This window comes from Octopus bimaculoides, chromosome 1 (assembly GCF_046866305.1).
Source record: "Octopus bimaculoides isolate indiv1 chromosome 1, ASM4686630v1, whole genome shotgun sequence".
Taxonomy (NCBI): Eukaryota; Metazoa; Mollusca; class Cephalopoda; order Octopoda; family Octopodidae; genus Octopus; species Octopus bimaculoides.
In genome coordinates this window covers 16,645,560-16,670,445 of record NC_142928.1, presented here as the reverse complement: position 1 = coordinate 16,670,445, position 24,886 = coordinate 16,645,560, and the positions used below count along the sequence as shown (strand labels likewise).

Here is a 24,886-nt window from a genome sequence, read left to right as displayed (position 1 = left end):
TATGTAATGTTAGTATATGTTGATTCTTTAGACAATAATCTATTATCTGTTACATATTACATTGAACAGTAATAATTTATATAATGAAAAAAGAGTTTTAATATATTTCCTCCTCTACCATTCACACACACACACACACACACACAAACATCATTCTCTCTCTGTTTATTTCCTCGTGTTCTTTTCTGTTGAAGAGCGTAGACTCGAAACGTATAAAACTTTCTCACCTCCCAGAGCGTCAGACTAATACACCTGCTTGTTGTTTATACACTTGTCTTCGACTTTTGTTTTTCTTATATATATAAAAGACAGAATAATATCAGAGCTCGATTTCATCAAGTAAGCCCTCCAATACCTGAGATCTGGTGAATGTAGAAAAGAAAAGCAAAAAAAAAAAAAATTAAAGAATATACTGGAGACTGTTTAATAACGAAGTTCTGATGTATAAAAACTAAATGTTGAAAGATGTATTTTTCTGGGTGCGTGATAACTGCTGCAATTATCTTTCTCTTTACAAATGCAGTCTCAAAGTTTTGGAAGTTTATGTCCAATTGTGATGCATATTTTCGTTCTGAGGTGACAGAATAGCAACAAGAAGCAGAAAAAATGTTTTCGAATAAATGAATATATTCAATTTTGTCACTTCGAATAATTGGAGTTGACATTATCCGAAAAACTATACTTAGTTACATCCCAATTGAGAAACCTCGTTTCTATGTTTCATGATTTCATTATAGTTTGAAATTATTGATATTAAACATCTTTTGCAAGAATATTTTCCCCTGGAAATAGATGTTACACAAAATGCTACTATATATATATATACATCGTGTGTAAATATGAACGCAGCATCAACAAGACTAATTCTAGTTATCGACAATAAATTCCTTTGCATTCACTTCTCTGGCAAATATGTAACCTTCTTTCTGTAAGTTGTATTTATAGAAATTTTGTCGAAATATGTGTTTTATCAGTGATAAATCCCTTCTAGCTACGAAAGTAACGAAATTATTATATGTGAACATAGTTTAAGGGAATTGTGTATTTATACAATATGAAAGTGTGTCTTAGATATTCACGTTCTTAGAAGCAACAGTATTGTTCTACACACCACCTACCACACTTATGCACACGCATCCATGCATATATACATTGATAGATACATACATATATGTGTAAATATACACACATACGTGAATGTATTTGTATAAATGTGCGCGTGTTTATGTGTAGAAATATGCATTTAACAGAAGACGCTCAATTATCCGTTACTTGTGAAAGGTCTACAAGTTAATAACAGTTTTAAAGAATTAGTAGATGTATTTTAAAGTTTATGGAATCATCAATAAAAAATTTCATTCTCTGTTTGTAACAATATAATCCGGAGATTATGGTAACTGATAATATTATTTTGTAATATTTTACAGAGATCACAAGTGTCTATCTATCGAAGAATTTGGGATGTGATGTCACAGGACACAACCGTATTTGTCTCCAATACTAGCAAAGCCGTTGAACGAGTTCGGAATTCGAAAGGAACATATGCATTTTTTCTGGAATCTGTTATGAATGATTACTTTAACCAGAGAAAACCATGCAATACTATGAAAGTTGGTGAGAATCTCGATTCAAAAGGTTACGGCGTAGCAACACCGATGAATTCACCTCTTCGGTAAGTTTTTATCTTATAAAACATAAGACATATTGTATGTGTGTGCGTGTGTGTGTATGTGCGTGTGTGTGTGTGCTGTGGTATTTACGCTCATGTGTTTGTTTGTGTGTGTATGTGCGCGTGTGTGTATACAAAGTAAAGTCAAAAATCATTCGCGTGCTTGTAGGCGGTACGTTGGCAGTTACGTACCCGTGGTTGGACTTTGATCGCTCAGGTTTTCTTTTTTGTGTTGCTGAGTAAACATGGCTGCTTCACTGGCATTGTGTACCAAGGAAGAATAGAGGTCAGTTTGGTCTTAAGATATCAGGAGGCTAACTTCATCACAGAATTTCAAACAACTTTTTAACGTGTAGAAACGTGAATGAGTGAATCGAGAAGTTGAAACATGACCAAACATGGGACAAGCACGAAGACAGAGCAGAAAGCCCACCAATCTTCACCCCGCTGACGTGAAGGTTCTTCAACTAGCAATAATCGTTGAAATATATTTAAATCTAAAACTATACATACAGATTATTTATTAGTTATTATAATGTGGATATCTAATATTTAGTAGTCATGTCCTTTTCATTTTTCAATGCAAGGACTCTATTTGACATGCTACTGTTCGAATGACTAATATTCTCTAGAGGAATTTCTTTCCAAGTTTCCTTAAATAATCTCAAAATACCTGGCTTTGAGGATGTTTTATTGTTCTTTTTACGAAATGTCCTGTCCACTGTGCTCCAGAGGTGTTTCATAGGGTTTATATCTGGTGACTGGCTTGGCCATGGAAGCATTTTAAAACCATTCTCTTCCAGCTAATCTTGGGTCTGTTTAGCCGTGTGACAAGGCTTCCATAAATAAAAAGTCTTCTTCAATAATTTGACCACTGGAGAAGATTGGCAGGAGTCCTTTCCGCATTATGGATACATATTTATCTCAGTTTCTGTTTCCCTCACATTCCGCCAACTCTCCGAGTTGCTTCCCAGTTGCTTCCCAGTTGCTTCCTAGACCATCACAGAGCAATCGCCGTGTTTCATTGTTGGCTGCAATCTTTTCATGTCAAAGTCTTGATCACAGAGTCTCCAGAACCACACTCGACCACTGTCAGAAAATACAGCAAATCTGAACTCATCAGAGAATATATTACAGTGGCCCCAAATTCCAGTGGCCCCAAATTCCAGTGGCCCCAAATTCCAGTGGCCTCTCCAACATCACGCTGGCACAATCCTTTCTCCGCTTGATATTAGATGGTGGAAGAAGTAACTACATTCTTGCTGCTGTACCATTGTAGCCACGTTTGTGAAGATTACTGAGAGCTATTCTGTGATTGACATCGACTTGTTCTGCTATGTCAGACGCCTTGCAACGAGGATTATCCTCCACACTTCTCTTAGCAATGCGAAAGGTCCTGTTAGAGGGCCCTGGTCGACCTGGGCTTTCCTCTCTCTATAGTGCATTGCACAATCACTCTATTAACTGTAGGAAGAGGGATCTCAAGGTTTTCTGCGACTAAGTCCACCATCAGATTGATCCACAATATGGACTCTTTGAAATTCGAACAGTTCCAAGGCTTATTTTGTATGTGGATTAACATCATGATTAAACAGTCACATATAGAAGTGAAGCATAAAAATGTCAATCAATGAAATATATAAACCTTATCAAGTTACAATAATCATAAAACAAAGTTTTATGGGGTGTCTATTTAATTCTTTCTTGTCTGTGTATATTACGGTTAAAACCAGAATAATGGTATCCATGTCCAACATCTGTTATGTCACCATAAGTTTTATATTCAACATTGTTGTATTCTATTTACTAGCAGCTTAAAATGTAAAATTTGACGTAGAATATTCGAGACAATGAGAATAAATAAAACTAACAAAATATATTCCATTCGTTAACCGTGATTTGCATAACTAGGAATACAATTACAATTTTGTACCTCAGTTTTCAAGTTGTAGCTTGAAGGATAATTGTACAAAGGGAACATAACATGAATTACATAATCCACCTTTTGTCCTCCAGCTGTTGAATGTGGTCTGTTGCGTGCCGGTGTCTATGTAGAGGCCCCTTGATCGCGTATTCACAGCCATTTGGAATATACACATATACGTATACACACTTGTATGCATACTCACAAGCACACAGACACAAACACACACACATACACACATACTTTATTACAACATTTTAAAATTTAGATGAAGAATTCATTGTATTTTAAGAATCAAATATATATGATTATATTTTGAAATATTGTTTAACGAGAAACATGACGCCTTTTACTTAACTGAACAGTAATTCCATAAACCTAATTTTCTAAACTATCGTGTAGCCTTTTATATATTGTAACAAATATAATTCCATGTTCGCGCAATCATACCCAAAATGTAGGCACTGAGTCGCACACACTGAGATTCATTTATTTATTCATATATATATATATATATATATATATATATATATATATATATATATATATATGTGTGTGTGTGTGTGTGCGTGTGTGTGTGTGTGTGTGTGTGTGTGTGTGTATGTGTGTGTGTGTGTGTGTGTATGCATTATATGCATACAGACATACACAGAGACGCACTCATATGCATATATACATGTACATATATATTTATGCATACCTCCCCCACAAAAATATATATATATATATATATATATATATATTAGGAAAAATAATCAGGTACTCAGATATGTGGATGGTGGTACATTTACAGATTTTTATTAATATGACACATGTTTTATAAATATTAGCACTTGCACCTATTCTTCTATTATTTCAAGTGAAATCATATCTGAAGAACCTACAAGAATAGGTGCAAGCACTAATAATTATAAAACATGTGCCATATTAATAAAAATCTGTAAACGTACAGCCATTCAGATATCTGAGTAACTTATTTTTTCTAATATATAATTCGTGTACATCACCTCCAAATCACGCAACACAAACACACACACACACACACACACACACACACACACACACACACACACACACACACATACACACACACACACACACACATACACACACACACACACACATACACACACACACACACACACATATATATATATGTCTACACTTGTCTATTACACATTCAAATACACACATACATATTACAGTATTACTTTTAGTTCATAAATGAAATGTTTCATTAATTTGGTTATAGACTTATGTTCTGTTTGTTACGAAGAAAGGGGAGAATTTATAAAGGGTATCAAAATCATTACTTTTAATATATACTAATATTTCTTATTCAATATTTACTTAACTATATATATACCTAAGCTATATATGGATACGAAAATTATATAAACATATATTTAATAGTGAAATCATACTTACATTTGTTGATGAAATTAGTCATGGACAATATGGCGTTTAGAGTATCGTGTATTTGGTTGGAAATATTATGAAAAATTTCAGTGTTAGTAAGTTTCCATGAGAGTTAAACAGTGCATAAATAAAAAGTATCTCTTGTAGACTTATTTATATGATTAATCTTTAAATTAGTATGTAGACTATAAAACATAATTCAATTAAAATTGTTAATCTCCGAATTTAAGAACAAATATGAAAGACGGGTTTTGTGTTGAGCGGTGTTGTTTAATAATAAAATATCTTTCGATAAATTTCTACATTCTTTTAAAATTTCCATTGTTTATTAATGAATATATTATAGAATTGGGAAAGAAGTATACGTATAATACGAACATATTCAAAGGAATACACGCATACATATGTGCATACATGTAGATGCTTAACAAATATATTAACAACCATACACACACACACACACACATATACGCAAAATACAAATAAACTTTTTATATATACATTTATATAGATACATATAAAAATGTGCGTATGTGAGTGTGGTGTGTGTGTATGTGTGCGTGCGTGTATTTATATCTGTATGTATGTATTTATAACTATTGCCGTTTAGACAAAAGAATTTTACCTAAAGAGTTATAAAGTCAAAATATTTGCAAACTTTTTTTTTTATTTCCAAATTCATAATTTTGTAAAATGTTGCAAAGTCCGGATTAAAAGAAAACAAACATATCAAGGAATATATTACAAACAAATGAATAAAATATTTCTTCTATTAATATCCATATTCATTTAAATTGATTTCTGTTTAAAAAGTAGAACGACTATAGTATGTGCCTCATTGAATTTTGTCTTGAGTGATTGTAAGCCAGCTTCGTCAATATTCAAAAGAAAATATATAAACAAAAATAAAAACAATCATAAAATTTCAGATTAATTTCTATTGAAAATTAGTGTTTTTTTTATGCCAACTTCAAGTTGATTTGACGATGTTAAGGAAAGCAAGTTATTATTATTGCAATCAACTTTTCTTTTGCAGTTGTAATTTCGTTTTTCCGGTTTGACTTCAGCAATGGTCGCCATGAAAAACGCAATTCTTAATATTTACTAAATGTTAATAAAAATATAAAATAAAGATAATTTATATATATATATATATATATATATATATATATATATATATATATATATATATATATATATATATATATATACATATATATATATAGAGAGAGAGAGAGAGAGAGAGAGAATTAACATTGCTTGTTTTCACCTTTTCAATATCAGTGAAGAATGTCACTGGAAAAGAAGATATAAGATTTGCCAGGTTTTTCTCTCTCACCAAGGTCATCAGCTGTCGAACGCCGACGAAGGGAAATAACCCTGAAATCCGGATACGTTCGTGCTGCTGGTCGTGGTGAGAGGGATAACTCCCTTGGCAAACAGGACACAGTCGTGTGTCGATAAGCCAGCTGGAGGAGATGTCCTCCTGGGGCTAAAAGCAACAGTAACATCCACCCCTAGGGGTCAGCCACACTTAAGTGGCAAGATACTACACTTTATCGTGCAGTTACTGTTAATACTTCATTTAGAGAATTAACATTGCTATATATATATATATATATATATATATATATACATATATATATACATGCATACATACATATATACATACATACATATATATATATATATATATATATATATATATATATATATATATATATATATATATATATATATATATATATATATATATATATATATATATATATATATATATATATATATATATATATATATATATGTATATATATATATATATAATTGTTATGTAAAATGATTTCTGTCAGGAATACCTAGATAAATTCAAAGATTATTGATGTGTTCTTGTTAAAATGTTGCAAAATATATTTCGCATAAGCAAAATCTTCTTAAACTATATTAAAAAATTAGTTTCCTGTCAAACAACAAAAACAACAACAGCAACTCTCCCCCTCCCCCTCCCCCTCCTCCTCCTCCTCCTCCTCCTCCTCCTCCTCCTCCTCCTCCTCCTCCTCCTCCTACTACTACTACTACTACTACTACTAAAAAGGGACTCCCAAGGTCACAAATGTAAACAGCCGCAAATCTAGTCCCTCAAGATCGAACCCGTATTCCAACATAGATTCAGTCCAATAGCATAATTCGAGGATTACACTCTCGGGACACAGAACGAGAGCTTTACCGTCTCCTTCAACTAAGGCAGAGCGACAGATGCTCTATGTAATCACCATCTATATAATATGTGGCAATTCAAACAACATACTCTGTACTATATGGAATCACTACGAAAGACAACGACTAAGTTGAGTTGGAGATAAGGATTACTTTTTCACACACACACACATACAGACACACACACACACGCGCCCGCGCACGCACACATATCTATGTATATGCATATATGTCGGTGTGCATGAATATGTATGGAAGTCTCGGATTTAATTTCGGAGCATAACACATTATGAGAAATCTATTAACTTTTTCGATCTTGAAGATATATTTTGATAAATGTTTCATAGGAAGAATCTAAGAATCCTATATTTCGACAGACTTCGTAGAGATACTGTCGCTTAATAGTTTCTTCGCTTAATAGTTTCTTTATCGGTTCAATTGTATATATGATACTTTGTGAGCAGACCATTGTTTCTATCTAGGTTTTACGTGACGCTTCTATCTAATATATATCAATGCTGACACATACTATGTATGTCATGGTTTTCATTATTGTATCTGTAGTGTTTCCAGCATGAACATGTTCATTGTTACCTATGTATCGTACATGCATTCATGTCTTAATGTCCGTAACTGAATTAGTTGAAGTGTACAGCATATTTTCTGCTCTGGTATCTCGTCGTGCTCAAAGATAGAAATTCACACAAACACGCGTACACACATGTTTATACAGAGACGAGCATGCGCACATATACACACACACACATGCACACACACATATGTATGTATCTATGTATGTATTATGTATATATATATATATATATATATATATATATATATATATACATATTAAATATATTAATTTGTCACTGTTGGAGAAGTGAGGAAGTGCATCAAGTCTGAATTGATGCCAGTTTAGTCTCCTTGTGAAAATCAGGGCCAACGTATCTGTGTGGCAATTTTCGTGAGATTTCGCTTTAGTCTGTAGTTGGAAAGGTACTTGCTTGTATTCTGTTAGAACGTTTAAATGCCTTCATAGTTCCAAATATAGCGTATGAGTCTCATTGCGGTTTTCGCTCACGCAGACGTACAGTTGATTGAATCTTTAATATCAGACAATTTCAAGGAAAGTGCATTTAATAGAATCTTGCCCGTTACCATTGCTTTGTTGATTTGAGCAAGGCATTCGATATTGTTAATCGAAATGCGCTGTGGTTAATTCTTAGGAAAATAGGTTCCTCAGAAAAATTTGTAAACATGATCAGGGCTTTGCATCAAGATATGAAGGTTAGAATTAATTTTTGTGGTAGGATCCGTGAATCTTTTGCCATGGAAAATGGAGTACAGCAAGGAGACCTTGATGCACCAACCCTCTTTGCAATATATTTTGCTGATGTGTAGTCCAATGCTTTTCAAAAGTTCGAGGAGGGTATTTACATAAAATATCGAACAATATCGAATGTTTTTAATCTGACCAGACTGAAATTCAAAACAAATGTTTCTACTTCACTCAATAGAGAACGCTTATACGTTGACGATTGCGATCTAGTCAGTCACACTTAAACGGGCCTGCAATCACTTGTATCTGCATTTGACACAGCATGTGGTGATTTTGGCTTGATCATCAACTTGAAAAAGACAGTTGTAATTTTTCAACCTGCACATGGAACTCTTTGCATCCCCATTAAAATTTTCGTCAACTTCTATATCTTTGTTCAGCTGAGGATTGCTATGCATTTTACATTTAGCGTAATGTTCACATTGCATAAGTGAATGGAGTCGCATGAAACGATCGTACTGCATTAACTTTGAATATCCTTGTTGTTTATTTTGATTTATATATATATATATATATATATATGTGTGTGTGTGTGTGTGTGTGTGTGTGTATGTGTGTGTGTGTGTGTGTGTGTGTGTGTGTATATATAATTTAGAGAAAAGAACCTCTATTGGAGGCTGTTAAGTAATTGTTCTTTGGGACCTTGCAATTAGGCAGGTTTTTCAATCCTTTAAGGATAATCATTGTTTTTAACACGTTTCCTGCATCATTAACACACAACACAGCAGTAAAACGAGCTTTGGTACCACCAGTGGCTAGCATCTACATTTTTATTGCCAACAAAGTCTATGGTTGTTGAACTCAACATGTCAACGTATACAGGTGTTTTCATCCATATTATAAATCTGGTCAATATCCTTATCTGCTGTTAATACTAGAATGCAATCTAGATAGTCATTGGCGATTTGTAACTCTTTTTCCAAGTGTTTTATTGTCAGCTTGACCAACATGTGTAATCTTTCTCACAGTCAATTTATTCCGTTTCATGAAATTGAAAATCCATTTACCAGAACATCTAAAGCTGTTCATTTCAATTCCGAATCTTTTTGCCAATTCAAAAGTATATTCCCGTAAACGGCGATAACATACAATTATATTGTTTGCACGCTGAACAACAATCCACTGTAAGAGTTCAATCTCTAGACCCCTTGATCTGCGCCTCCTCTTGTCTGACATATGGATTAACTCAGTTTTTTTTGTGCACCATTCTCTTAATCGTTTTCTATCAATTCCTGTCTCTTCACGCAGCAGATACATTGCCAGAATGTTCTTTCACTCATTTAATATCACTGAATTTTTCACTAATGGTATATGATCGTTGAACACGTTTTGATATGTTTTCTTTCGACTCCATTATCGGGAATAAATATCCTTTAAATTTATCTACATACGTAGGGCAAATGAACGTCTAAACAGAAAGCAAATAAGAACACTAACGCTGTTTCAACTGCCCATCCAAATAAACGCCCACGGGTGATCTAATGGAAGGGCGGATTTTCGGAAAACGTCGTTATATATATATATATATATATATACATACATACAGTACACACACACAAATATATATGTATATATGGGTACAAGGCGTCATCAACAGTAAACAACATCAAATGCGCAAACAAATGAGTTCAATATGTAAGCAACGAGAGAAGCAAATAGAACACAAGACAAGTATATAAAGAATGACCCTTCATCAGTTGTCGGCTGTCTATCTACTCCTCATTTCGAGCATATATATATATATATATATATATATATATATATATATATATATATATGTAGATACATGTGCACACACACAAACATATACTTTGTCACACATCCTGTGACCTTCTTATATATATATATATATATATTCATTTATTTATACATACACATATACATGTATGCGTGTTTGTATATATATATATATATATATATATATATTTATGTGTGTGTGTGTGTGTGTGTGTGTGTGTGTGTGTGTGTGTGTGTGTTTGTGTGTGTGTGTGTAAGTGTTTTTGTAAATGAATGTATGTGGAGCTTCTTGACAGGCATTCTATTCAGTATGTGAGCACATTTGAAATGCAATATATGTGCAGCTAATTTTCCTTTGATTTTAGTATTTTAATTATTGTCTTATTAATACACAAGTCAAAATAATAATAAGGTGAAGAAAAGAGATTTATGATAAGGATATACTTTAGTACTGCTTTGTTTGAGATTGCTTAACTATATTTTGATTCTTTTCAAGTAGACATCACAAAAAAAGGTTTTCTATAGAATCCATTTTCTATTTCAAACCTGGAGAATTATTGACAATAAATGTCATTCATATGTTTTGTAGAAATTAAAGATGACAGCAATATATTTGATAGATTAATTGAAATATCTCAGGCAAAAAAACAAAGAAAAACAGAAAAGGCTAATTTTATGATCGATACGGTATTTAAAAAAGCAGAGAGTAATATTTACTCTGTCTGTGCTGTAGCTAACAGTAGAACGAAAACCGGTTTTATCGTCAAAGAAAACGATTTAAAAACAGGAATGCTTTCCAGGATAAAAGGTTTTGTAGACTATTTACATTCAATAAAATCCCCCATTTTTTAAATACAAATTATCCCCTTAAATGATACTAATAGGACGATCAATACAAACAAACGTACAAGAATATGCCAGTCACTGAATTCTTTGTTTTTCACCTCCAGGTCAAATATGGGGGAGCAGGCCTGGTAAAAATGTAGGTAAAGACATGTAAATTTGAAACCTATAAGCAAGAACAAAATCTGTTGAATAGATCTGCATTATTGGTGAATAGGAAATCCGGGTATTTGTTTGAAGTAGCATACACATACGCTTGTATCTATTAATATGTATATGCGTGAATGTTTAAAACTACGGTAATCGATTGGGCGAAATTTGTAAGAGCATCAGACAAATGATGGCGGCATTTGTTCCGGCACTTTATGTTCAGATGTCTCTTTCATTGAACCTTCGGAAAAGAAGCTTCAGGTTTTCCTGAAATCACCATTGAAATGACAACGTGGAAGCATATACCTACCTACCTACCTACCTACCTACCTACCTACCTACAAACCTACCTAACTACCTACCTACAAACCTACCTAACTACCTACCTACCTACCTACCTACCTATCTTCCCACAAACCTACCTACCTACCTACCTACCTACCTACATACATACATACATACATACATACATACATACATACATACATAAACATATGTATGTGCATGGTTTGAACTGGTATGCGGAACTGTTAAGTTAAATACACTCACACACGTGCATATGTATTTCATATATACATATATACTTGTGAGCGTGCATGTTTGTGTGCACGCGCGTGTGTGATTACATTATTTAATTATTCAGTATGACCTTATATTTCTAAGACAAATTAGTGGGATGTGGTTTATATCTAGCTACTTTAGTCACTGAATAATAGCTTCCTAATTTGTTAATATATTTAACAGTATTTTAGTTCTGTAGTCACAATTAGGCAGTTTTATTGGTGTTATCTACAATATATGTGGGAAATACTGTCTGTGGATGTGTTTGTGGAGTTGTTAGTTAACTCCTCCTACATCATTCTATCGATTTTGATGAAACTTGACACGTGAGTAGAATTCATGTCTGGAAACCTCAGATAGTTGAAATAATCGATAACATGACCTCTGGAAGGGACCCTCATATATATAATATATTTCATTTTAACATCTAAGGGAAATGACCCATACGCCCAGATTTTAAGAGCCAAGGAAAAGAATCCATTCATTTTCCTAAATCATTTGGAATAAATCAAATTGAGTATGCTTATTTCTTAGTATTTGAACTGCTAGAGTTTTTTTTCAGAATTTATCCAATACAAGCCCTAAACAAGTAAATAATATTTTCCTAAACAATAGATCAACTTATTTCGGTTAGTGACTTATTCACGAATATACAAACACTAGGGCCGTTTAGGGTAATATTCTCTGGGAACGCGCAAAAGCCCTTTTCAGAGTTATCTACTTTGAATTGTTATTGTCTCATATCTGATTAGCCTGTTATTACGTAACATGCTTCAAGATTTTAGTATACATACGTTATTAGTATTTCCTCCTAACTTCTATATACTTTGGGAACACATTAAAACCCTTTCCGGGGCTACTTTATTTGAATTATTACTATTGGGTAACTACTTTCATGTTATTACATAACTGACTTCGCAATGTGGGTATTCATAACTTATTTGGAATTCCTAAAAACAAGATCCTGTGTAAAACAATTTGGTATTCTATGGTTGTGTCTGTTTTTGTCCTCCACCGCCGCTTCAAGACCAGTGCTGATATGTCAACGTCCCTATAACTTAGAGGTTCGACGGAAAAGGCGATAGAATAAGTACCAGGCTATAAAAATAAATATACTGGTTTCAGTTCATTCGACTAAAAATAATTTTCAAGGCGGTGCCTTAGCATGCAGCATGCCCGCAGTCTAATGACTAAAACAATGACTAAAAAATGAAATACAGGTGCTTTGTTTCAAGAAAAACCTTTTAATAAGAAACACTTTGTGGTAGTACATTATAGTTCAGTATTTAAATTCTGTACGTTCAGATATCTACAAGAAACATTGGCATATAATTGTCAAGAATGAATTGTCATTGTATATTACCTATTGTATAAGTATTCCATTTAGATTAGATCCTTCCGTGGATTATTCTATGCCATAAGCAGGTGATAAATAACATTGTTGTTGCTCATTTATATGAATATTATATAACTCTGATCGTTTCTGTGTTGTTATAAATCAATCGTCAATATAATTAGTGTGTTCATGTTAACAACGAAACTCCGTAGCTTCTGATAAGATTAAGTTTAGGCTTCCTTTTGAATAACAGGTATATGCTAGCTGATGTGCAGCTTCACAATTCAGATGTCTTAAACTGCTGCAAATAAATCATTATATATTCACGGAGTGTTGGAAAGCAACAATTGGTGAGAACATGCCAATTATTTTTATGCATCTGTCTCAGACTCTATCTAATATTTAAAGAATCGCAATTGGTTAAGTTATGTAAGATATTTGATATCGATCGATAAGTTGAAGGTTTGTAACCCATGCCATGTGCATCTGGAACGAAGTTGTTCAACTAGCTCAATCAGCCTTGTCATTAGATCTGGTTCATCGTTTAAAATTAAGGATGTCGGCGGTTGGTAGTCAATCATCATTAAACTCCGAACACCTCGGTACAATGTATATATACATTTCTTATTAACTACGGCCTTACTGTTGAACGGCGTAAAGTCTGTATCAGCAAATTCCATGTTTTCGTTAATGGTTTAGATGTTTATATATTCATGAGTAGATAAATAGATAGATAAACAGATAGGTAAATAGATAGACAAGGAGAAAGAGTAAGAAATGGGGAGGGGAGAGAGAGACTTCTGATTCTCTCACCTGTAACTCTGCATAGGTGATATAAAATAACCTATGACTCTGCATAAGTAGGATAAAATAACTGAAAGAGAAAAAGACTGACCCAGCACTGAAAAACAGGGTATTTATCGATCCTGAAGGTAGATTTTGACCTAGGCTGTATGTAAACCCAGAATATTTCTCCAACACTTTCTGTTCGACACACTTTTGACCCTGCTAGCCGAACGACTCAACCTATAATTAGTTCACTGCAATGATCAAGCCCTATCTTTATCAAGAGATTCTATGAAAAGAAAACCCCAGAAAATATGGTATTCGATAAATAAAAGCACATTGCATTTTATGGTTTACTTAAGTTCAGCACCCACGAGTATTTGTTTGGTTATTACTGAGTGGTCGGAAACGAATAAAATTTTCTGATAAAAGATCTGGACCAATTCTTCTAACAGCGTGAACTTTGTTAAAGTTGCGCGAAGAAAGACAATGGTTTTAAAGAGCGTGATGTTTCAAGAAACCATATTTGTCCTCATCTTCTTAAAACAACGTTTCGGCTGATATACACTCCAGCCTTCATGAGGTGTCTTGGGGGAAATTTCATACCTGGATTCTCATTCCAAAGGTATTTTCGATGTTGTTGTCGTTATTATTATTATTATTTTGTTTTTTTTCTTCTTTCTTCAAATTTTCTTCCATTTCTCGCCGAGTGTTTTCCGTACACCTAGGGCAGAGAAACACATTGTATGCATGAGTTTCTCTGCCCTAGGTGTACGGAAAACACTCGGCGAGAAATGGAACAAAATTTGAAGAAAGAAGAAAAAAAAACAATTATTATTATTATTCAGATCACTGCCTGGAATCAAACTCGAACTCTTGAGTTTAGTAGCCTGCACTCTTAACCACTACGGGCATATGTCATAGTGGTGAAGAGCGCAGGCTACTAACCCCAAGATTCCGAGTTCGCTTCTAGGCAGTGACCTGAATAATAATAATAATAATGATAATAATAATAATAATAATGGTAATAATAATAATAATAACAACAACAACAGTATCTTAGGAATGAGAAAAATATCTTAGGAATGAAAAACCCAGGTTCGAAATCTTCCCAAGACATCCGATGAAGGCTGGAGGATATATCAGCCGAAACGTTGTGTTAGCAACAAAGAAGATGAGGACAAATATCCGTCAAATGTAAATAATGCAAATAATGTATATATATACACCCCCCCCCATATATATATATATGATTGACCGCTAAATCTACAAGTCATTTTAATTCTTTCTCTGTTTATTTCTTCGTGTTCTTTTCTGTTGCAGAGCGTAGGCTCGAAGCGTGGAAGACTTTCTCACCTTCCCGAGAGTCAAACTAAAACACCTGCTTGCTGTTTATACACCTGTCTTCGTCTTTTGTTTTTCTCTAAATTTCAACCATATATATAGATGTATGTATGTGTGTGTATGTGTTAACGTATGTGTGTGTATGTGTTAATGTATGTGTGTGTATGTGTTAATGTATGTGTGCGTATGTGTGCGTATGTGTGTGTATGTGTGCGTATGTGTGTGTGTGCTCAAATAAAGCTTTTTTATTCCACCCGGGTTGAGATACAGGAAAAACAATATTTTAGCTATTCTCATTATATTTTTAATTTATATTTATCCTACACACACACACACACACACATACACACACACACACACACACACACACACACACACACACACACACATCTGTATTTGTGGATAGATTTATGTAAAACATTTCTGGTCCGTTTCTTTCTTTAACGTATATAAAAAAAAAAAAACCAAAACTGAAAAATATTTGCTCCCGAATTGGGTATATATTCTTTTAACCTTGACCGTCAGGTACACGTATCTAATTCCAATACGGCTTTGTTTAACTTCATGCATGACTGACTTTGGTCAAAACAAAACTTATACAAAATCTGTGGTCGCTGAATTTATCATTTCAAAAACAATTCATAGGAATCTTGATCTTGGCTTGTCCAGTATTCATCCAGTGACATCTTAGCCTCTCTCCACCGCACAATTTCTTGTTTGTCATTGTTGCTGTGTCTTTGTCTTTGCTGCTGTTGTTGTTGTTGTTGTTGTTGTTCTTCTTCTTCTTCTTCTTCTTCTTCTTCTTCTTCTTCTTCTTCTTCTTCTCCTTCTTCTTCTTCTTCTTCTTCTTCTTCTTCTTCTTCTTTTTCTTCTTCTTCTTCTTCTTCTTCTTCTTCTTCTTCTTCTTCTTCTTCTTCTTCTTCTTCTTCTTCTTCTTCCTCTTCTTCTTTCTATTCCGTTCATACATTCCATCATCTCTTAATAATCCTTTTTTTCAGCCTACTCAATCCCTTTTTCATTTGCCCATATATTGCATTTGTAATAATTTATACTTATCAATTAAATGTTTCATTACTCCCAATATCACTCCAGGGCAAACCGCGGTACTGATTATACTCCGCTCACGAGATGTCTCGAAAAAACATATATAAATAACAAGAATATAAGACTACACACCTAGCAGGCACATGAAGCCAAATCACCAGAAAAAAACTTTAAACAAATTTTTTTAATCTGGACCAAACGAGAACTTAGCGCTAAAATGGAAATTACAAAAACGTATTTGCATATTAGCTGGATATTATTTTTTAATTTTATTCTTGTAGAGTCTCCATACGATTTTTCCTCGGGAAATGTTTTGTAATTTTGTAATCCAAATGTAAGAAGCCATACACACAGTTGGATTACGAAATATTACTTGAGTGAATATTTTAGTAATAATGAAAAGAACGTATATGCTGATTATATGCAAAAACACTCTCTCTCACACATAAAATTAAGGTGCAGTGGTTAGAACGGCGACAAGGTTTAACGCTGATGCGGGGATCGATTCCCATTGATGATCTCAGAGATGTGATAGAATAAGAGATAAAGAGCTACCTCAAAATACTCGTGTGTAGTATGATCTGTTAGAAAGTTACCGATATAGAGTTTATAGTGGAGCCCATAAACAAGTATAAATAGAAGTTTCGCATATCTGGTGTGGTCGAAAGATTTGCTAGTGACTTGAGTAAGTAGATTACCGCTATCACCAAATTCTTCCAAGCAAAGAATCGGTCAAACGGTGAGTGACGGAGAAGAGTGGTCTACCAGTAATGTAATTAAGGAGATATAGATAGATAGATGGGGAAATTGAAGTTATTGGTGGACGTTATTGTTAAGGACTGTCTCCATCAACTTAGGACAACGATAGCTTGATAGGCTTATCTTGGCAATAAGACATGCTGTAGCGTGTTTTCAGAGATCAGGGTAGATTCCTGTAAAGGAAAAGAGATTCAAGAGTCTGATCAGAATAAGTTGCAATGTGTTTTGGTAACGGAGGAGATATTGTCGACTTGACCGAATATACTCTCGGATATGATGTGTGTTTCTGCTAAGTGGAGGACCTGAAATATTGGAAAAGAACAGAATTGGAAAATAATTTCTATTAGTGTGCCGTATGAAGTAGGTTATGCAGCAAGCAGCAAAAACGGAAGCTTTTTTTACAGAGTTAGAGTCTACACATCCGTTGGTGTTGTAAAGTGGAAGGGTTTGGGCACTTGGATGGAAACCCTTCTGGCAAGGTATCAAAAGGATCGGCTATAATTTGGAAGTCATTTTTCATGATTCGTATATTACCTTTGCCCATGTTCTTTTATTGTTTAACCCTGCTCAACTTTTGGAAGTTGTTGAGTTTTACGTTTTAACTGAAGTGCTTCAACATATCTACAGCTAAATTCGTGGAGACTTGGGGGACTGAATTTTTGTTCTTTATTTACATTATTTACATTATTTACATTTGACGGATATTTGTCCTCATATTTGTCCTCAACAAACAAGATGAGGACAAAATCCGTCGAATGTAAATAATATAAATAATGTACAGAATTCCTCATCTCTTAAATATAGAACTAAATTTTTGTTATTGGTGACATATAAAGTGGCATACCAAGAGTATAGTTTCCGTCATCCACATGACTGTCTCAGATAGATCAAGAGTGAAGTACATATGAAATTGGGATAGCAGTAGATGGGAGTGTGGGAATTTTTCGCCTGATACACATATAGATGTCCTTGTATATTTGTGTGTGTATGACTATCTATCTATCTATCTGTCTATCTATCTATCTATCTATCTATCTATCTATCTATCTATCTATCTATCTATCTATCTATCTATCTATTTAACTATGAGTCTGTCTATCCGTCCGTCCGTCTGTCTGTTTGTCCGTCTGTCTGTTTGTCCGTCTGTCTGTTTTTCCGTCTGTCTGTTTGTCCGTCTGTCTGTTTGTCCGTCTATCTGTTTGTCCGTCTGTCTGTTTGTCCGTCAGTCTGTTTGCCCGTCTATCTTTCTGTCTGTGTATCTATCTCTCTATTTATCTATATATCTATCTGCATACATTAACACAAATGTGTGAGTATACATATACAGAGAAACATTGATGCTTTATTGACATGTGTATATAAAATATATAAAGTATTTATTTTATATGTGTATATATACCAAATATGTCGTATATGTAATATATATATATGAATTGTATGAACATATATGTTTTAAAATGAGTATATATATATATATATATATATATATATATATATATATATATATATACAAAAACACAATACAAACGTAACTATATACACATACACATAAGTATACTCTTTATATTAATGCTTCACTTTTAATATCATGTAATTGAAGTTGATTAGCCTACTGTTTTGCTTAGAGTAACCAGACATGTTTAAATTTACCCAATTAATTTTTAAATAAAGAAAATAGCTGAGATAATTATATATTTAATTGAAGACATTCATTGAACTATTTTATTATGAATTGATGGAAATTCCAATTTTAACCCTTCAGGCTAAGCATAAATTTCTTTGCACAAAATAAAGTTTGGCACAAGGAGGGTGATGGCCTGTGGATATGGTTCTGATTTCAGTTTACATTTGCAACCTCACCAACTTAGTATATCTATATATAATCTTAATAACAAACAAGTAGAGAAGTAAAATCAATATAAGCGAGATGAATTATCGATCAAATAAATCAAACTAAAGAGGAATATTAAATAAACTCTCCTCCTTGTAGTATCAGGTTGATGAACAACCTCTGGTTACTATATTGACAAGCGATTACTGGTCAGTTTTATGCAGGAGGTGTAGATGATAGTTACCTCTCCGTTGTAGCTCATTGCGGGTGTATTTTCCCTCTCCAACCCTCACCCAAATGTCTGGTTGCAGATAAAGCCAAAATATACTCTTGCAAAGTTGATCACCAAGTAATGCCATAAACTTGCTGAGTTAACTTTTTAAACTTTATATTTAGTATCTTCTATGTGTAACAAGTATATTTCATGTACTGTGCAATCTATTTATACTATGCAAATATGAATCTATAGAAGCAGCCTGAAGCAACATAATTTCTGAGATTTAGGTAATAGCTAGGAATTCTTTGATTAATTCTGATCATCTGATGTTATAATTTATAATCAATTTGATTTTATCTGATACTGGAAAACTTAGGACTGATTTTTATTATTAAGACGCACATGATAATTACTGTTTTTAACATGTTATAAGAAATCTCTGTTGAGACGTGAAACCTGCTAGAAATAGCAGGTAACTCTTCCCCATTTACGCTCTATCGTCTTGAAAAAGGGGGACACAATGGGTATGTAATCTTAGACGTTTTTAGGGTTAAACAACAACAAAAGTTTAAACATTCTGGTAACACAAAAATAATTATATGAGCTCATAACATCCATGTTTACCCATGTGAAATTCATTGTAGAATTGTTACAAATAGAGTGAAGATATTTCATTAATGATGTATCTAGGAGCAGCATTCCTAAAGCCGCATCATTTCCTCGCTCTCCAAATATGTATGGTGTTTGAAAGATGATTTCTGAAATCAATGGTTTCGTCGTAGAACCGACGTATCTCTTAACAATTGGCTTGAAAATATTCTGATATTTACTATTGCGATATTTTGCAATTTTGGACAAAATATTGTCGTCGAATTCTTGTAGTTACGTGTATCGATATTGCCTGTGAAATGTCGATCAACTTCCTTGCGAGTTTATTTCCCCCATAATAACTTTTCTGTAAAATAAAAGTTGGTCAGATACAAAAAAAAAAAGCAATAAATCTATACAGACACTTCTTACTTTAGTGTATTTTATACATATGATATTGAGCATGAATATATCACATGCGTTTGAAGTGAAAAGATGTACATATCATTCATTCTGCCTATGACATCTAAAGAGGTATACGGGTGTATGTTTTAGAAAAATCTTATATCTTATAAAGTTTGTTGATAACTATATTTTAATGCCTTTATTAATATTGTAAATTTGAGTGTTTGAATTTGATTCTGTCTGAAGAATTTGTAATAGGAGATATTTAACGTATTTCTTCTATATCTAGAACTTTAGAAGTCCTATTATCAAATGTAATACGACTAATAGTGAATAAATAATATCAGGTTTTTCCCCAATCTCCTGCCTTGGTCTGGAATTACTCTGCAAGACGTATTTTTCAGTATTTTTCAGTATTTTTCAATTCTTATGCATACCTCACACTAATATACAACCTACATATCATTTTAGAGTATTGGAATATGCAAATGTGCTTCAAGAGACCACAGCTTGGATTATATTGCTATCTACATAATACACACACACACATAAATACATGTACATACATATATACATACATATATATGGTTTACATAAGCTTATATAATTTGCTTATTACATATTATAAAGGCATATATACATATATATGTATAAGTACGTGTATAGTTGTATATATATGTACGTATGTGTGTATACATACACAGACGCACACACACACTTATATATATATACCGTAAAAGGATTAGGTTTTATACTGATAAAAGATATTCGAAATTCGCACACATCAAAGCTACACACACTGAAGAAATACATCCATACATATTGACAAACAGTTTTACACACACATTTTTTATACTAGCTTTCCTATAGTTTTTGACCAGCTGATTAAATGCATTGCAGCGATTAACTTTATATGTCTTTCGTTCTGATCTGAATTTAAAGCGACTACAATAAAACTAAAATATCAAGATATTTATTACATTCTAAATTTCTCCATATTTAGTATGGAGAGGTAGGTCATATGATTATGGAAATATAATACGAGTTTCTGTAACTTGCTCTCACTTATTATGAAGAACAAACAACTATACCATCAAAAGTATGGAGAGCGTTGCAATAAGAACTGAAATAGTTATCCCTCACTTAACCGTCAACCTCGTTAACATACTGTTCTCATCAATATGATGGTACTTTTGCTAAAAATGTCAACTCATATACATGCACTGAACATCAATTCAAGAAGACTATTCGACTGATTGGCAAGAACGCACTCAGCAATGCATATCAAATTCTGGTTCCGGAATGTAGTTTTGTCACTTTGCATCTTATACCGATACTACTATGGTCTTTAATGATATAAACTTGTAATCTGAGTACAAACATTCGCTAAGCTAGTCGACAAACCATTTTTTCTTCCGTCGCAAGTTTTTTTGTGCTTCAGGACCAGCCTCCTCCGTCTAAAAAGTTCACACAAATCTGCATCTCTCATGTATTTTCACATTGTACACAATTTCTTAAGAAGAGATATCAATGAACATCAATACGGTGTGTGGGAAAGTGTGTAATGGTCATTAACTGTCATTTCTCCCCTGGCTAGTTGATATATATATATAGTGTCATAAGGTGGCGAGCCATAAGAAACATTAGCACGCCGGGTGAAACGGTCAACGGTATTTCGTCTGTCTTTACGTTCTCACTTCAAATTCCGCCGAGGTCGACTTTGCCTTTCATCCTTTCGGGGTCGATTAAATAAATAAATAAATACTATATATATATATAGTGTAGTCAACTTTAGAGAAATTTAGAAAAAAAAAATATATATAGGCGCAAGAGTGGCTGTGTGGTAAGTAGCTTGCTTACCGACCACATGGTTCCGTGTTCAGTCCCACTGCGTGGCACCTTGGGCAAGTCTCTTCTACTATAGCCTCGGGCCGACCAAAGCCTTGTGAGTGGATTTGGTAGACGGAAACTGAAAGAAGCCCGTTGTATATACATATATATATATATATATATATATATATATATATATATATGTGTGTGTGTGTGTGTGTGTGTGTGTATTCGTGTGTCTGTGTTTGTCCCCCCATCATCGCTTGACAACCGATGCTGGTGTGTTTAGGTCCCCGTTAATTAGCGGTTCGGCAAAAAGTGACCGATAGAATAAGTACTAGGCTTACAAAGAATATGTCCCGGGGTCGATTTTATCGATTGAAGGCGGCGCTCTAGCATGGTCGCAGTCAAATGACCAAAGCAAGTAAAAGAGTATATATATATACTCTTTTACTTGCTTTAGTCATTTGACACACAGCCACTCTTGCGCCTATATATATATTTTTTTTCTAAATTTCTCTAAAGTTGACTACAGCACAGTACTGGGTATTAATAATTATCGCCAAGCTAGCATTGTAGTCCAGAAAAATAGGAGGAATGCTGTCATTGATTAGCTCCAAGAGGCCATCTCCTCTAGCTAGCCATGTGACACACAAACTTGTGTCCATTACAACCTTCGAATACTAAGGAAGCTGATGACCTCCCTGTTCGAAGGTTGTAATATATATATATATATATGTGTGTGTGTGTGTGTGTGTGTGTGTGTGTATTCGTGTGTCTGTGTTTGTCCCCCCATCATCGCTTGACAACCGATGCTGGTGTGTTTACGTCCCCGTTAAATAGCGGTTCGGCAAAAAGTGACCGATAGAATAAGTACTAGGCTTACAAAGAATATGTCCCGGGGTCGATTTTATCGATTGAAGGCGGCGCTCTAGCATGGTCGCAGTCAAATGACTAAAGCAAGTAAAAGAGGGCGGCGCTCTAGCATGGTCGCAGTCAAATGACTAAAGCAAGTAAAAGAGTATATATATATACTCTTTTACTTGCTTTAGTCATTTGACTGCGACCATGCTAGAGCGCCGCCTTCAATCGATAAAATCGACCCCGGGACATATTCTTTGTAAGCCTAGTACTTATTCTATCGGTCACTTTTTGCCGAACCGCTAATTAACGGGGACCTAAACACACCAGCATCGGTTGTCAAGCGATGATGGGGGGACAAACACAGACACACGAATACACACACACACACACACACACACACACACACACACACACACACATATATATATATATATATATATGTATATACATATATACAACGGGCTTCTTTCAGTTTCCGTCTACCAAATCCACTCACAAGGCTTTGGTCGGCCCGAGGCTATAGTAGAAGAGACTTGCCCAAGGTGCCACGCAGTGGGACTGAACACGGAACCATGTGGTTGGTAAGCAAGCTACTTACCACACAGCCACTCTTGCGCCTATATATATATATTTTTTCTAAATTTCTCTAAAGTTGACTACAGCACAGTACTGGGTATTAATAATTATCGCCAAGCTAGCATTGTAGTCCAGAAAAATAGGAGGAATGCTGTCATTGATTAGCTCCAAGAGGCCATCTCCTCTAGCTAGCCATGTGACACACAAACTTGTGTCCATTACAACCTTCGAATACTAAGGAAGCTGATGACCTCCCTGTTCGAAGGTTGTAATGGACACAGGTTTATATGTATCACATAGCTAGCTAGAGGCGAATTGCCTCTTGGTGCTAATCAACGGCAGCATTTTTTCTGGACTGCCATGTTAGCTTGGCGATAACTCTCTCTCTCTCTCTCTCTCTCTCTCTCTCTCTCTCTCTCTCTCTCTCTCTCTGTATATATATATATATATATATATATATATATATATATATATATATATATATATATATGCATGTATGTATGTATGTATGTATGTATGTATATATATATATATATATATATATATATATATATATATATATATATATATATATATATATATATATATATATATATATATATATATATATATATATATATATATACATACATACATACAGTACCGCTGCCGTAGTCTCCTCTAGAGAGACTTAGAAATATTAATAACTCTATTTCTGAAAACCAGTGGATAGATTCCACTGAAATTAGATAAATAACCTTCGAGCAGATAGTCAGCAGCGCCGCCTGGCTAGGGCTTGGCTGCTCTGCATTGACAAGGGGCAACACCCTGAAACTAGTCTGCAGATGCCAAACCAGCAGGGGGACACTGCTGACCTCCCCTGTTCGAAGGTTATAAAGGACACATGTTTCGTGTGTCACATAGCTAGCTAGAGGCGATGGCTTCTTGGAGCTAATTCACGGCAGCTTTCGTCCTAATTTTGGGACTGCCATGTTGGCTTGGCGATAACTATTAATTTCCAGTACCGCTGCCGTAGTCTCCTCTAGAGAGACTTAGAAATATTAATAACTCTATTTCTGAAAACCAGTGGATAGATTCCACTGAAATTAGATAAATAACCTTCGAGCAGATAGTCAGCAGCGCCGCCTGGCTAGGGCTTGGCTGCTCTGCATTGACAAGGGGCAACACCCTGAAACTAGTCTGCAGATGCCAAACCAGCAGGGGGACACTGCTGACCTCCCCTGTTCGAAGGTTATAAAGGACACAGGTTTCGTGTGTCACATAGCTAGCTAGAGGCGATGGCTTCTTGGAGCTAATTCACGGCAGCTTTCGTCCTAATTTTGGGACTGCCATGTTGGCTTGGCGATAACTATTAATTTCCAGTACCGCTGCCGTAGTCTCCTCTAGAGAGACTTAGAAATATTAATAACTCTATTTCTGAAAACCAGTGGATAAATTCCACTGAAATTAG

The 24,886-nt window shown here is 34.3% G+C and overlaps 1 protein-coding gene across 3 annotated transcripts in view; it reads left to right on the top strand.

Annotated features, from left to right (window-relative positions):
- LOC106876580 (glutamate receptor 4) overlaps positions 1-24,886 on the top strand; it is a 735,993-nt gene that overhangs the window by 392,728 nt on the left and 318,379 nt on the right. For all 3 annotated transcript variants that reach the window (XM_014925186.3, XM_089348773.1, XM_089348776.1), the window contains exon 14: positions 1,428-1,672. In XM_014925186.3, coding sequence (XP_014780672.1) covers positions 1,428-1,672 — 245 coding nt within the window. The remainder of the gene's footprint in view (positions 1-1,427; positions 1,673-24,886) is intronic.